General features: G+C 46.2%; 1 protein-coding gene across 1 annotated transcript in view; it reads right to left on the reverse strand.

The window, feature by feature from the left end:
* PAFAH1B2 (platelet activating factor acetylhydrolase 1b catalytic subunit 2) overlaps positions 1-14,645 on the reverse strand; it is a 33,074-nt gene that overhangs the window by 1,834 nt on the left and 16,595 nt on the right. Inside the window, exons 3-5 of the mRNA XM_049778186.1 lie at positions 13,465-13,554; positions 12,416-12,532; positions 6,942-7,064 (exon numbers count right to left, since the gene is read on the reverse strand). Of these exons, the coding sequence (XP_049634143.1) occupies positions 6,942-7,064; positions 12,416-12,532; positions 13,465-13,554 (330 nt within the window). The remainder of the gene's footprint in view (positions 1-6,941; positions 7,065-12,415; positions 12,533-13,464; positions 13,555-14,645) is intronic.

The following is a 14,645-nucleotide window of genomic DNA, read 5'->3' on the forward strand; positions in this document are numbered from 1 at the left end:
ACTCCTGGCTCTATGCTCAGAAATCGCCCCTGGCAGGCTGTGGGGGAGAGAGGACCATATGGGACACCAGGATTCAAACCACCGTCCTTCTGCATGCAAGGCAGATGCCTTACTGCTGTGCTATCTCTATGGGCCCATTGTTCTCTCTCTATCCCTTTTTTTTTTTTTTTTTTGGCTTTTGGGTCACACCCGGCAGTGCTCAGGGGTTACTCAGGGCTCTATGCTCAGAAATCGCTCCTGGTAGGCTCGGGGGACCATAAGGGAGGTTAGGATTCGAACTACTGTCCTTCTGCATGTAAGGTAAATGCCCTACACCTCCATGTTATCTCTCCGGCCCCCCAATGTTCTCTTTTTTTTAGTATTCTAATTATTCTTAATTTTCAGGTGTTGTAATTCTCAGGTAAATCAGGTGCTTGGTCTTCTAGGAAAAAAAAACCTAACCCTTCCATCTTGGCAGCCATAGATCACTTCAATTGCCAAGATAATCAGTACTGTGACTGGAAGCTGTGGCTAAGGACACCCACAGGCTCACTAGAAATCCAAGCCACCTAGCTCTCTTACATGATTTTAAGGTGCTCAGGGGTTACTCCTGGCTGTCTGCTCAGAAATTGCTCCTGGCAGGCACGGGGGACCATATGAAACACCGGGATTCGAACCAACCACCTTTGGTCCTGGATCGGCTGCTTGCAAGGCAAACACCGCTATGGGACACCGGGATTCGAACCAACCACCTTAGGTCTTGGACCGCTGATTGCAAGGCAAGCACCACTGTGCTATCTCTCCGGGCCTGGGCATCGTTCTTAAAAAAAAAAAAAAAAAAAAAAAAAAGGGCTGGACATATAGGGGAATTAAGTGCTAGTCTGGTTTGATTCCATCACTGCATATGTACTGAGCATTTCCTCAGTGTGACCCAACCTGCTCTCCCCCCAAAACATGCCAAAAAAAAAAATCATGCCTTTTTTAAGTACTTGTTTGTGTTAAACATTTTTGGCAAATGTAGGGACCTTGATGTCAATGTGTTGTGACTGACTAAACAAAAACCAGAAAATTCTCACACTGCTGTTTAGATCAACTCCATATATCCTTGTCAGTGCCTCAGACACTTGACAAATGAGTTCAACCCTAAACCCTAGTTTATATGTCTGGTTTTGTTTGTTTTGGGCCATATGGGATGCTGGGATTGAACTTCCGGAAGGAATCGAACTGGATTGAAAGGTTGGCGATTGCAAGGCAAACACCCTAGCCACAGTGCTATTGCTCTGGGCCCCAAGATAGCATTAACAACATCATTGTTTCTGCCTTTAGGTTAAGACAAAGTGAAGATAAATACCACCCCCTGTCAAAGCAATCAAGAACTGTTTAATTGTGGGGCCTGAGAGATAGCACAATAGCACAACAGCATGGTGTTTGCCTTGCATGTAGAAGGATGATGGTTTGAATCCCCGCATCCCAGCATCCCATATGGTCCCTGGAGCCCACCAGGGGCGATTTCTGAGCATAGTCAGGAGTAGTCCCTGAGAGTTGCTGGGTGTGACCCAAAAATAAAAACAAAACAAAACAAAACAAAAAAAACTGTTTAATTGGGGCTAGAGAGCTAGCACAGCCAGTACCTCAATTGCCTAGCACATGACAATCTGGATTCGATTCCCAGTATCACATATGGATCCCCGTGCCTGTCAGGAGTGATTCCTGAGTGCAGAGTCAGGAGTAGCCCCCAGCACAGTCAGGTGTAACCCAAAAATCAAAAAGAAAAAAATCCAAGCTTGTTTATTCTCAAAAAAAAAAAAAAAAAAAGGGCATCAGACCTATTGGGATGATGAAAGAGTTCAAGTACAGTTTCCATTAACAGATGCCTACTAAGTATATGCTATGCGACTATTTCCTTATTCAAACTCTCAGGAGCCAGAAAGATAGCACATGGGGTAATGCTTGCCTTGCTGTAGTCAATTGGGGTTTGATCCTAGGCACCCCGTATAGGCCCCTTTGCCCTGCCAGGAGCAATCCCTGAGTTGAGTCAGGAACAAACCCTAAGGGCCCGGAGAGATAGCACAGCGGCGTTTGCCTTGCAAGCAGCCGGTCCAGGACCAAAGGTGGTTGGTTCGAATCCCAGTGTCCCATATGGTCCCCCGTGCCTGCCAAGAGCTATTTCTGAGCAGATAGCCAGGAGTAACCCCAGAGCACCGCCAGGTGTGGCGCAAAAACCAAAAAAAAAAAAAAAGGAACAAACCCTAAGCAGTGCAGGGTGTGTCCAAAACCAAAATAAAGCAAAAAAGGGCCAGACAGTACAGCAGGTAGGGCATTTTGCTTTGCATGCAGCTGACCTCGGGTTTTTTGTTTTTTGTTTTTTTGAAGGGGGAGGAGTCACATCCTGCAACTCTCAGGGGTTATTCTTGGCTCTACATTCAGAATCGCTCCTGGCAGGCTCGGGGACCATATGTGATGCCGGGATTTGAACTACCACCCTTCTGCATACGAGGCAAACGCCTTACCACCATGCTATCTCTCCGGCCCCGGTTTTTGTTTTTTTTTAATTTGTTTTTTTGGGCCATACCTGGAAGCGCTCAGGGGTTACTCCTAGCTCTAAACTCAGAAATCGACCATCTGGGACTTGAACCACTATCTGTCCTGAATAGGCTGCTTGTAAGGAAAACGCCCTACTACTGTACTATCTCTTGGGCCCTTCAGGGGACTATATGGGATGATGGGAATCGAACCCAGGTCCATCCTGGGTTGGCCGCATGCAAGGCCAAATCCTACCTCTGTGCTATCTCTCCGGCCCCTTACCTAGGTTTGATCCCTGGCGTCCCATATGGTCTCATGAGCTTACCAGGATTAATTCCTGAGTGCAAAGCTACGAGTAACCCCTGAGCACTGCTAGGTGTCACCCTCCATCCCCCAAAAACCAAAAACTTCAAAACAAAACAAAAACACAAAATGAAAAGTTTAGTTAGGGGCCAGTAGTATTGCAGGAAAGGTGCTTGCTTTGCACATGGCTATTGTGGATTTAACCCCCAGCAATCCACAATCCCTGAGTAGAGAACCAGGGGTGTGAGCCTTGAATGCAGCTAAATGTGGTCCAAAAGCCAAAACCACAACAAAAACATAAAACAGAAAATTATGAAGAGAATGTATACAGCAACTTCATGCAATAATTCACTATTATTGACTACTTCAAAGGAGGACTATTAACATAATCTTTTCAGGATTTTCTTTGTTGAATTGAGCAACTGATGAGAACCAAGGCCTCACATATGCAAAGCAAGTGTTCTACCACTCAGCTACCATCCAAAGTCTTTGTATTTCTTTCTGTAGCAAGGGCAAGATGTGAGAAAAACATAAATTAATACCCAGGGTCAGAGTGATAGTACAGATAGGGCACTTGCCTTGTATGTGTTTGCCTACCTGCATTTGATCCCCCAACATCCCATATAGTCCCGAGCATACAGAATGATACCTGAGTGCATAACCAGAAGTAACTATGAGTGCTGCTGGCTGTGGCCCCCCCCCAAAAAAAAAATTCAATATGATGTAATAGAAAATTAAGTCTTGGTTCCCAATACCTAAGAATAAAATCCAAATATAAGGGTCACATTGTGAGTCTACAGGGGTGAAAGCACTTGCTTTGTATCACTCCAACTCCAGTTTGAATCCCTGGCATCAGATATGGTCCCCTTAGCACAGCCAGGGATCACTCCAGAATGAGCAGAGAGCCACAAACAAGCCATGAACACTGCTAGGTGTGATCCCAAAACAAAAACCAAACAGAACAAAGATTCCTGTGTGACCAGGCTGTGGTCTCTTCTAATAATCCTAGCCTCAAACTTTTTTTGTTTTGTTTCTAGGCCACATCTGGGGATGTTCAGGGTTTGTTCCTGGAATCGCTCTTTGCAGGCTCAGAGACCATATGGGATGTAAGAGATGGAATCCTGGTGGGCCTGTGCAAGACAAGCTCACTCACCATGTGCTGTGTTATCTACCTATCATCTTTCCAACCCTTAGATCTATATATATATTTTTTTTTTGTGGTTTTTGGGTCACACCCGGCAGTACTCAGGGGTTATTCCTGGCTCCAGGCTCAGAAATTGCTCCTGGCAGGCACAGGGGACCATATGGGGTGCCGGGATTCGAACCTATGACCTCCTGCATGAAAGGCAAACGCCTTACCTCCATGCTATCTCTCCGGCCCCAGATCTAATTTTCTAAGGCCTAAAATTCTTCTAGATTCTCCTCCTTTACTCACTCAACAAAAACTACATTGAAGCCTTTTCTTTCTTTCTTTCTTTTTTTTTTTTTTTTTTTTGGTTTTTGGGCCACACCCGGCAGTGCTCAGGGGTTACTCCTGGCAGGCACGGGGGAACATATGGGACACTGGGATTCGAACCAACCACCTTTGGTCCTGGATTGGCTGCTTGCAAGGCAAACGCCGCTGTGCTATCTCTCCGGGCCCCATGGAAGCCTTTTCTAATTTTTATTTTTATTTATTTATTTATTTTTTGGTTTTTGGGCCACACCCGTTTGATGCTCAGGGGTTACTCCTGGCTATGTGCTCAGAAATCGCCCCTGGCTTGGGGGGACCATATGGGACGCCGGGGGATCAAACCGAGGTCCTTCCTTGGCTAGCGCTTGCAAGGCAGACACCTTACCTCCAGCGCCACCTACCCGGCCCCACTAATTTTTATTTTTTGCTTTTTTGGGTCACACCTGGTGATCAGCCACTATAATGCAAACATCCTACTGCTGTGTTTGGGCCCCTATATGGCAGCCTTCATCTTCTTTGGGGGGAGGGGCAGGGCATACTCAGTGATGCTCAGGGAGTAATACTGGCTCTGCACTCAAAAATCACCTGTCAGGGGCCGGGCGGTGGCGCTGGAGGTAAGGTGCCTGCCTTGCCTGCGCTAGCCTAGGATGGACAGCGGTTCGATCCCCCGGCGTCCCATATGGTCCCCCAAGCCAGGAGCGACTTCTGAGCGCATAACCAGGAGTAACCCCTGAGCGTCACCGGGTGTGGCCCAAAAACCAAAAAAAAAAAAAAAAAAAAAAAAAAAAAATCACCTGTCAGGCTTGGAGGACCATCTGGGATGCTGGGAATCAAACCCAGGTCAGCTGCGTGCAAGGTAGCCTAATGCTGTGCTACTGCTCTGGGCCTGTGGTTTTTCTCTTTCCCCATGATTCTTCTTCCTTTCTCTATATGTGGAAACAGACAACTTTTTTAAAAACTAAATTCAGGACCGGAAAGAGCTCAACAGACTAAGCATATACTTTGTATGTGGGAAGGCTAAGTTTGGTCCCTGGAACCAATGTTCCCATAAATACCACTGAAGTGACCCATGAACACAGAGCCAGGAGTCACCGGTGAACCTGCAGGCATGGCCTACTAAAACAAGGGGGTTGAGGGAGTGGGGGAGACTGTAGAAGTAAATGAGAAGTAATATAAAGAGTGGGAGGGACTTGAACACTGGTGGTGCTGAGGCTCGGATTCTTTGTACATCAGGACCACAAACAGAAACACTATTATAGGGGGCTGGAGAGATAGCACAGCGGTAGGGTGTTTGCCTTGCATGCGGCCAATCCAGGATGGATGGTGGTTCTAATCCCAGCATCCCATATGGTCCCCCAAGTCTGCCAGGAGCGATTTGGGAACAGAGCTAGGAGTTATCTTTGAGCACTGCCGGATGTGACCAAAAAAAAAAAAAGCAAAAACAAAAACAAAAATAACAAACCAACAACAACTAAAAAAAAACAAACTATTATAAATATGTGACTTAAAAAAATGATTAGTAATATTAAAATCATTTAAATTCAGGGGCCGGAGAGACAGCACAGCAGTGAGACATTTGCCTTGCACACGGCTGACCTGGGATGGACCTGAATTCGATCCCCAGCATCCCATATGGTCCCTTGAGCCTTGCAAGGAGAGATTTTTGAGTGTAGAGCCAGGAGTAACCCCTGAACACTGACAGATGTGGCCCCAAAACCTAAATAAATAAATGTTGGGGGCCAGAGCGATAGCACTGTGGTAAGGTGTTTGCCTTGCATGTGGCCAACACAGGACGGACCTTAGTTCGAATCCCTGCTGGGGATTTGACCATATATGGATGGTCCCCTGAGCCTGTCAGGAGTGACTTCTGAGTGCAGAGCCAGGAGCAACTCCTGAGCACCACCGGGTGTGACCCATAAACACAAAACCAAAACCAAATAAAAAATAACTAAATTTAAAAAAAAACCACCACAAAAACCAAAAAAAATTTTTGTTTTGTTTTTGGGTCACACCCGGCAGTGCTCAGAGGTTACTCCTGGCTCCACGCTCAGAAATCATTCCAGGCAGGCTCGGGGACCATCTGGGACGCCGGGATTTGAACCAATGACCTTCTACATGAAAGGCAAATGCCTTACCTCCATGCTATCTCTCCGGTTCCCCCCGCCCCAAAATTTTAAATTCAAATATAAACGTCTATATCTAAAATATGGGTCAGGGATACAGCTCAGTAGCAGAGCACTTGCTTTGTGGTATGAGGTCCAAGGTTTAATCCCTGGCACCACAAATTAATAAAATGAACCAAATCTACTTCCTTTACTCACACGAAGAATAGTCTAATAAACTTCCCTCTATACTTTGATGACCATCTATTAAATTGTGATCCCAGAAAAACTACATCCCATGCCTTCTGATATCTAGAACATAGGACAGTGCCTCGGGCATGGATTCTCATTACTAAGTGACCCCCTCTTTGTGTGTGTATGCTGGGGACCCCATTTAGAGGCTCAGACATGAAAAGCATGTGGCACGTGCTTTACCACCGAGTTACAAGTTTTACCCCCCCAAAAGTATACATTTGTTGTTAAACAAAAATTATCTACAAGTAAACTACTCAGGTTCAATCCTGAAGATTCCTTCAGTAATTTTGTTTTGAAGGATACCCCCACGCACCCCCCCCACCTACCAAAACGATGACTTTGGCCTGTGGCTGCCTCGTGTTGATGAGTCGTACAATGGCCTCAATCCCACCTGCTACCTCTTCTGCAGTGTTATCATGGTTGTTTGTGCCTACCCAGACAACGATGACCTAGAATTGAGGAAAGCGATAAATGTCCGGCAATGAAGACCCAATATTCACACAAAAGTCTGATTTTAAAAATCAGAGATGAACATCTCAGTTTGCACCACAAAACTTCATTTCAGTTACGTTAGAACACTGACTTAAGGCTTACACTCATAAGGCTAAACATTAAGCAGATTAGCATCCAGGTAGCATAATTCTTTTTTTTTTTTTTTTTCTGTTTTTGGGTCAGCGCTCAGGGGTTCCTCCTGGCTCTACACTCAGAAATTGCTCCTGGCAGGCTCGGGGACCATACGGGATGCCGGAATTCCAACCACCATCCTTCTGCATGCAAGGCAAATGCCTTACCTCCACGCTGTCTCTCTAGTCCCCAGGTAGCATAATCTACTGGGGGAAAAAACTGAAGAATCCTCTCATCATAGTGGAGCTATAATTCATCTCTTCAATCCAGAAACTAAACACAAGTGATAATAAAAGAGCAAGATGGACAGGAGAGATAGCTCCCATATGGTTGGTTGTGTACTGTCAGAATTAATTCCTGAACATAAAGCCAAGAGTAACCCACGGGCCCAGTGTGGGCCAAAAGCCAAAATAAAGTAAAAAAAATTGTGGCCAGAGCAATAGTACAGTGGGTAGGGAGTTTGCTTTCCATGTGGGCAACCTGGGTTTGGTTCCCAGCATCTCATAGGGTCCCTTAGCACTACCAGGAGAGATTATTGAGTCCAGAGCCAGGAAATAACCCGAGCACCAACAGGTTTGGCTCAAAACCCAAAAATAAAATCAAATGAAAAACTAATAGGGTAAGAGAGCTTGCTCAAAGGCAGGAACATGTGCAACCCAGGCAGGAGGTCCAGGTTTCCTCTCCAGCACAGAATGTCTCTCAAACACCAGCAAGAGCAAATCCAAAGCACAAATCATGAGTCACCAAGCAATGGTACATGTAGCACACTTTTTTTTTTCTTTTTTCTTTCTGGGTCACACCTGAAGATGCTCAGGCTCTGCACTCAGAAGTCACTCCTGGCAGGCTTGGGGAACCTTATAAGATGCCAGGATTCGAACCATGATACATCCTGTATTGGCCACGTGCAAGGCAAACACCCTCTCGCTGTGCTCTCGCTTCTGCCCCCATGTGGTACACTTTTACACCCAAAAGTAATAATGGTAGTAAAGCAGGCTACAAAAATATTATGAAAAGGGCCAGAGCAATAGCACAGCGGGTAGGGTGTTTGTCTTGTACATAGCTGACCCAGGTTCCATACTCAGCATCCCATATAGTCCCCTGAGGCTGTCAGGAGTGATTTTTCAATGCAGAGCTAGGAGTAACCCCGCAAGGCGCAGGGGGCGGCCCAAAACCAAACCAACTATACTATAGAAAGGGCTAGAGCAATAGAATAGTGTGGAGAGTGTCTTGCATGCAGCAGGTCTGGGCTTGATCACTGGCATCCCACATGGCACCCTTCAGCACAACTGGGTATGGTCCCCTAAAAACCAAACCAAACCACACCAAAAAAAAAATACTATAAAAATATGGGGCTGGGCGGTGGCGCTAAAGGTAAGGTGCTTGCCTTGCCGGCGCTAGCCTTGAACGGACCGCCGTTCGATCCCCCGGTGTCCCATATGGTCCCCCAAGCCAGGAGCAACTTCTGAGCGCATAGCCAGGAGTAACCCCTGGGCGTTACCGGGTGTGGCCCAAAAACCAAAAAAAAAAAAAAAAAAAAAAAATAAAGTCTCGGGGCTGGAGAGATAGCATAAAGGTAAGGCGTTTTTGACTTGCATGAGAATGATGGTGGTTCAAATCCCGGCATCCCATATGGTCCCCCGTGCTTGCCAGGGACGATTTCTGAGCGTAGAGCCAGGAGTAACCCCTGAGCGCTGCCAGGTGTGACCCAAAAACCAAAAATAAATAAATAAAAATAAAGCCTCAGCATGTCAAGAAAAAAAATTGGGAGGGGGGCATACCCAGCAGCGCTCAGGGGTTACTCTTGGCTCTGTACTCAGAAATCACTCCTGACAGGCAAGGGGGACTATATGGGATACCGGAATTTGAACCAATGTCCATCCTGGGTCGGCCATTTGCAAGGCAAATGACCTACTGCTGTGCTATCTCTCCGGCCCCAAGTATATCCTGAATTTTTTGTTTGTTTCTTTTTTGAGGGTGGGATGGGGGAAGCCACACCCAGTGGCACTTTTGGCTCTGTGCTCAGAAATCACTCCTGGCAGGCTCGGGGGACCATATGGGATGCTGGGAATCAAATCCAAGTCCGTCCGGCTCCAACATATCAAGAAAAATTTTAAAGATGAAGAGAAATAACAAGGGTTAAGGTATTTATTTTGCATAATCCAACCATAGCAAGATCCCTGGCACCATAGTCCCCAGAACACCACCAGGACTGACTCCTGAACACCACAAGGTGTGGCCCCAAAACAATAAAACTTCATAAGAAATCTAAGAAAGGGCCGGAGAGATAGCGTGGAGGTAAGGCGTTTGCCTTTCATGCAGGAGGTCATCGGTTCGAATCCCGGCGCCCCATATGGTCCCCTGTGCCTGCCAGGAGCAATTTCTGAGCCTGGAGCCAGAAATAACCCCTGAGCACTGCCGGGTGTGACCCAAAAACCACAAAAAAAAAAAAAAAAAAAAAAAAGAAATCTAAGAAAGGGGGCTGGATGGGGCCGGCAAGGTGGCGCTAGAGGTAAGGTGTCTGCCTTGCAAGCGCTAGCCAAGGAAAGATCGAGACCGGGTTCGATCCCCTGGCGTCCCATATGGTCCCCCCAAGCCAGGGGCGATTTCTGAGCGCTTAGCCAGGAGTAACCCCTGAGCATCAAATGGGTGTGGCCTGAAAAACAAAAAACAAAAAAAAAAAGAAAGAAAAAGAAAAAAAAAGAAAAGGGGCTGGAGCAATAGCACAGTGGTAGGGCATTGCCTTGCCCACAGCTGATCCAGGATGGATGGTAGTTTGAATCCCAGCATCCCATATGGTCCCCCGTGCCTGCCAGGAGCAGTTTCTGAACACAGAGCCAGGAGTAACTGCTTTTTCTAAATTTTATTTTATTTTTTTTTAGGAGCAACTTCTGAGTGCCACAGGGTGAGACCCAAAAACCAAAACAGAAGTAAAAAAAAAAAGAAATCTAAGAAAGATGGGAGAAAATTATTTGCTTGAGCTATCTCCCTCGCCCTACTTTTTGAGATAAAAAAATAAACAACCGGGGCCGGGCGGTGGCGCTCGAGGTAAGGTGCCTGCCTTACCTGCGCTAGCCTAGGAGACGGACCGCGGTTCGATCCCCCGGCGTCCCATATGGTCCCCCAAGCCAGGAGCGACTTCTGAGCGCATAGCCAGGAGTAACCCCTGAGCGTCACCGGGTGTGGCCCAAAAACCAAAAAAAAAAAAAAATAAATAAACAACCCCCCAAACCCCAACACCTACTTAGATCCAGAGTACCAATTTAGGACATTTACAGTGTGATAAGATCCGGGGGTGGGGGTAAGATAATGTGAGAATGTGTGCATATAAAAGTACGTTCACATCTACTTCAAATTTTCTTCAGACAGGCTGAGAGGCCTTGACAACCAATTTATGTGGCTACATAAATCAAGGCCTGGCCTCCAAGTCTATCTCTGAGCAGTTTCTTGCCCCAGCAATAGGAGAGGAGGCTCCCTTGGTGTCTACTACAGAGGAAAACCTCATGCTGAAGAGACAATTCTACCGATTACAAAGCTACACGAGAATGCAGTAAACTGACTGCTTAATTAAATTTTTGCAATGCCTTTTGGTTTTGTTTTGTTTTTGGGCCACACCCGGCGGTGCTCAGGGGTTACTCTTGGCTGTCTGCTCAGAAATAGCTCCTGGCAGGCACAAGGGACCACATAGGATGCCGATATTCGAACCAACCACCTTATGTCCTGGATTGGCTGCTTGCAAGGCAAACTCTGCTGTGCTATCTCTCTGGCCCGTTTTGCAATGCCTTTAAGCAACAACAGTACCGTTCATTTTTAGAAGGCACCAAGCAAAGAGCAGCAGTGAAATAAACCTTTAAAGAAGTATTTTTCGGGGCTGGAAAGATAGCATGGAGGTAAGGTGTTTGCCTTTCATGCAGAAGGTCATCGGTTCGAATCCCGGCACCCATATGGTCCCCCGAGTCTGCCAGGAGTGATTTCTGAGCATAGAGCCAGGAGTAACCCCTGAGCGCTGCCGGGTATGACCCAAAAAAACAAAACAAAACAAAACAAAAAAAGAAGTATTTTTCAGAGCTGGAGAGATAGCATAGAGGTAAGGTGTTTGCCTTGCATGCAGAAGGTCGGTGGTTCGAATCCCAGCATCCCATATGGTCCCCCGAGCCTGCCAGGAGTGATTTCTGAGCATAGAGCCAGGAGTAACCCGAGTGCTGCCGAATGTGACCCAAAAACCAAAAAAAAAAAAAAAAAAGTATTTCGAGGCTGGAGCAATAGCACAGCAGTAGGGCATTTGTCTTGACACAGCTGACCTGGGACCTATTCAGGTTCTTCCCATATGGCCTCTCCCAAGCCTGCCAGAAGTGATTTCTGAGCACCGAGCCAGGAATAACCCAAATGCCACCAGGTGTGACCCAAAACCTAATCTCCCCCTAAAAAAAAATAAAAAAAACTCATGGGGCCAGAGATCTGGCACAGCAGTAAGGCATTTGCCTTGCACATGGCACATCAGGACAAAGGATGGTTTGATCCCTGGCATGCCATAAGGTCCCCCAAGCCAGCTAGGAGCAACTTCTGAGCCCAGAGCCAGATTCAAGGAGCTGGAGAGATGGCATAGTGGTAGTGCACATGCTTTGCACATGCCTGACCCTGGACTGATCCGGGTTTGATTCCTGGCAGCCCATATGGTCCCTTAAGCCTGCAAGAAGTGGCTTCTGAGTGCAGAGCTAGGAGTAAGCCCTGGGCATTGCCGGGTGTGGCCCCAAACCAAAAATAAATAAATAAAATAAAAAAGAGACCTGAGATTAAAGATGGTATTTAAAGTTTAAGTTCAGGGCCTAAACTATAACGCAGAGGTTAAGGTGTTTGCCTTGTATGTGACCAGCCCCAGTTCAATTTCCAGCACTGCAGATGGTCCCCTAAACATCTCCAGGAATGGTTTCTGAGCAGTAAGGGAGGAACAAACCCTTACTACTAGATGTGCCTCCCCCACAAATTCAAACCTCATTTCACCTTTTTTTGTTTTTTGTTTTTTTGGGCCAAACCCAGCTCAGGGGTTACTCCTGGCTGTCTGCTCAGAAATAGCTCCTGGCAGGCATGGGGGACCATATGGGATGCCGGGATTCCAACCAACCACCTTGGGTCCTGGATTGGCTGCTTGCAAGGCTGTGCTATCTCTCTGGGCCCTCACCTTAGGTTTAATATTCTCCAGTTCACCATTCTTTAGTCTCCACAGAACATGTCTTGTTGTATCTCCCCCAATTCCAAAATTCAGTGCATGAAGCGGGGAAAAAAGCTCTCGCCATATCTAGAAAGAAAAGAAAAAAGATCAACTTAAGCTAAAATTAATGGGAAATAAAATCCTTCTATTGCAATGGGTTTATCTAGTATCAGAAATAAGTTTTGTTTTCCGTATTCAAACATCAAAAAGCAAATGGTGAAGTGCTTGCTGTCTACAGAATTTCGATGATGCCACTGGACAATCAGTTTAATGCAGCATTCAGTCTGCTCAAAAAATAATCAACCTAATGACCCAATTTCATGACGTGACAAATAACATTTATAATGAAGTCATCAATTTCATATACTCTCCCTTTATTCAACTACTAAGAGAAAAAATAAGAACAGTTCTACAAATTAAAAAAAAAGCCAAACAAAAACAACTGATAATATGAAAAGAACAATCAGACGCTATTTGCAAATATAGGCAAGAAGATAGTAAAATAAAAGTAAGTATTGAAAATCATGACTAGGACAAATATAAATAAGCAGATAAATATGAAGCTTCTTAGAAACCAAGTGAAATTGGAAGGTTATATATGTATATAAAAATATCTTTTCCCGGGGCCGGGCGGTGGCGCTGGAGGTAAGGTGCCTGCCTTGCCTGCCTGCGCTAGCCTAGGACGGACCACGGTTCGATCCCCCGGCGTCCCATATGGTCCCCCAAGAAGCCAGGAGCAACTTCTGAGCGCATAGCCAGGAGTAACCCCTGAGCGTCACAGGGTGTGGCCCAAAAACCAAAAAAAAAAAAAAAAAATATCTTTTCCCTCCGTTGTCTCACCACGCTTCTCAGCACACCAAATCCCCCTATGAAAGTCTGACTCCTTCCCCTATGTGCTCGACAGCTTCTCTACTTACACCCCCAGGAAGCCTTCAGTCTTGGCTGAGAGGCCAAGTGACAGCAAAGCGTGAGTTTTTTTGACAAAAGTCACAGGCCGCCCTTGCCCCTGCCACCTTTACCTCATACTGCTGCATTAACTGCACCATTGAGTCTCCGACAAATAACACATCAGGCTCTTTGTCTTTACAGTCCAGGACAAATCTGTTGTGCTGGTGTGATAAAACAAGGAAAGGAACATGAGAAACTGACAGTTGCCTCCTCATCTAAGATTTTTTTGTTTTGTTTTGTTTTTTGTTTTTGGGTCACCTGGAAGTTACTCCTAGCTCTAAGCTCAGAAATCACTCCCAGGGGCCGGAGAGATAGCATGGAGGTAAAGCGTTTGCCTTTCATGCAGGAGGTCATCGGTTCGAATCCTGGCGTCCCATATGGTCCCCTGTGCCTGCCAGGAGCAATTTCTGAGCCTGGAGCCAGGAATAACCCCTGAGCACTGCCTGGTGTGACCCAAAAACAAAAAAAAAACAAAAAAAAACAAAAAAAAACAAAAAACAAAAAAAGAAATCACTCCTGGCAGGTTCGGGGGACTATATGGGATGCCAGGAATCAACCATGTCCAACCTAGATCAGCGGCATGAAAGGCAAATGCCCTACCCCTTACCGCTGTGCTATCTCTCTCTCTCTCCGGCCCATTCCGTTTTTTTTTTTTTTTTGTTTTGTTTTTGGCACACCTGGCTCTAAGCTCAAAAATCGCCCCTGGCAGGCTTGGGGGATGCTGGGATTTGAACCACCATCAATCCTGGTTGGGCTGCATGCAAGGCAAATGCTCTACCGCTATGCTATCTCTCGGGCCCCTAACTCCTGCTTCCATAATCAGGGATCACTCCTGGTAGGTTCAGAGTGTAGGGGATCAGATCCAGATTGGCTGCGTGCAAGGTAAGTACCCTCCCACTCTACTACTGCTCCAGTCCCCATCCCTGTGTGTTTTCTTTGACCCAAGACAGAACAGCTGTCAAATCATTTTTTTGTTTGTCTGTTTGTTTGTTTTTGGTTTTGGGTCATACCCGGCAGTGCTCAGAAATTACTCCTGGTTCTATGCTCAGAAATAGCTGCTGGCAGGCTCAGGGGACCATATGGGATGCTTGGATTCAAACCACTGTCCTTCTGCATGCAAGGCAAATGCTCTACCTCCATGCTATCTCTCCAGCCCTGGTCAAATCAATTTATAAGTACTGAGTTGTTTAACATTTTATTTGCTTTGTTCCCAAGTTCACATCTTCTTTGTTTTGTTTTTGAGGGTGGCACT

This window comes from Suncus etruscus, chromosome 8 (assembly GCF_024139225.1).
Source record: "Suncus etruscus isolate mSunEtr1 chromosome 8, mSunEtr1.pri.cur, whole genome shotgun sequence".
In the NCBI taxonomy this organism is placed as follows: Eukaryota; Metazoa; Chordata; class Mammalia; order Eulipotyphla; family Soricidae; genus Suncus; species Suncus etruscus.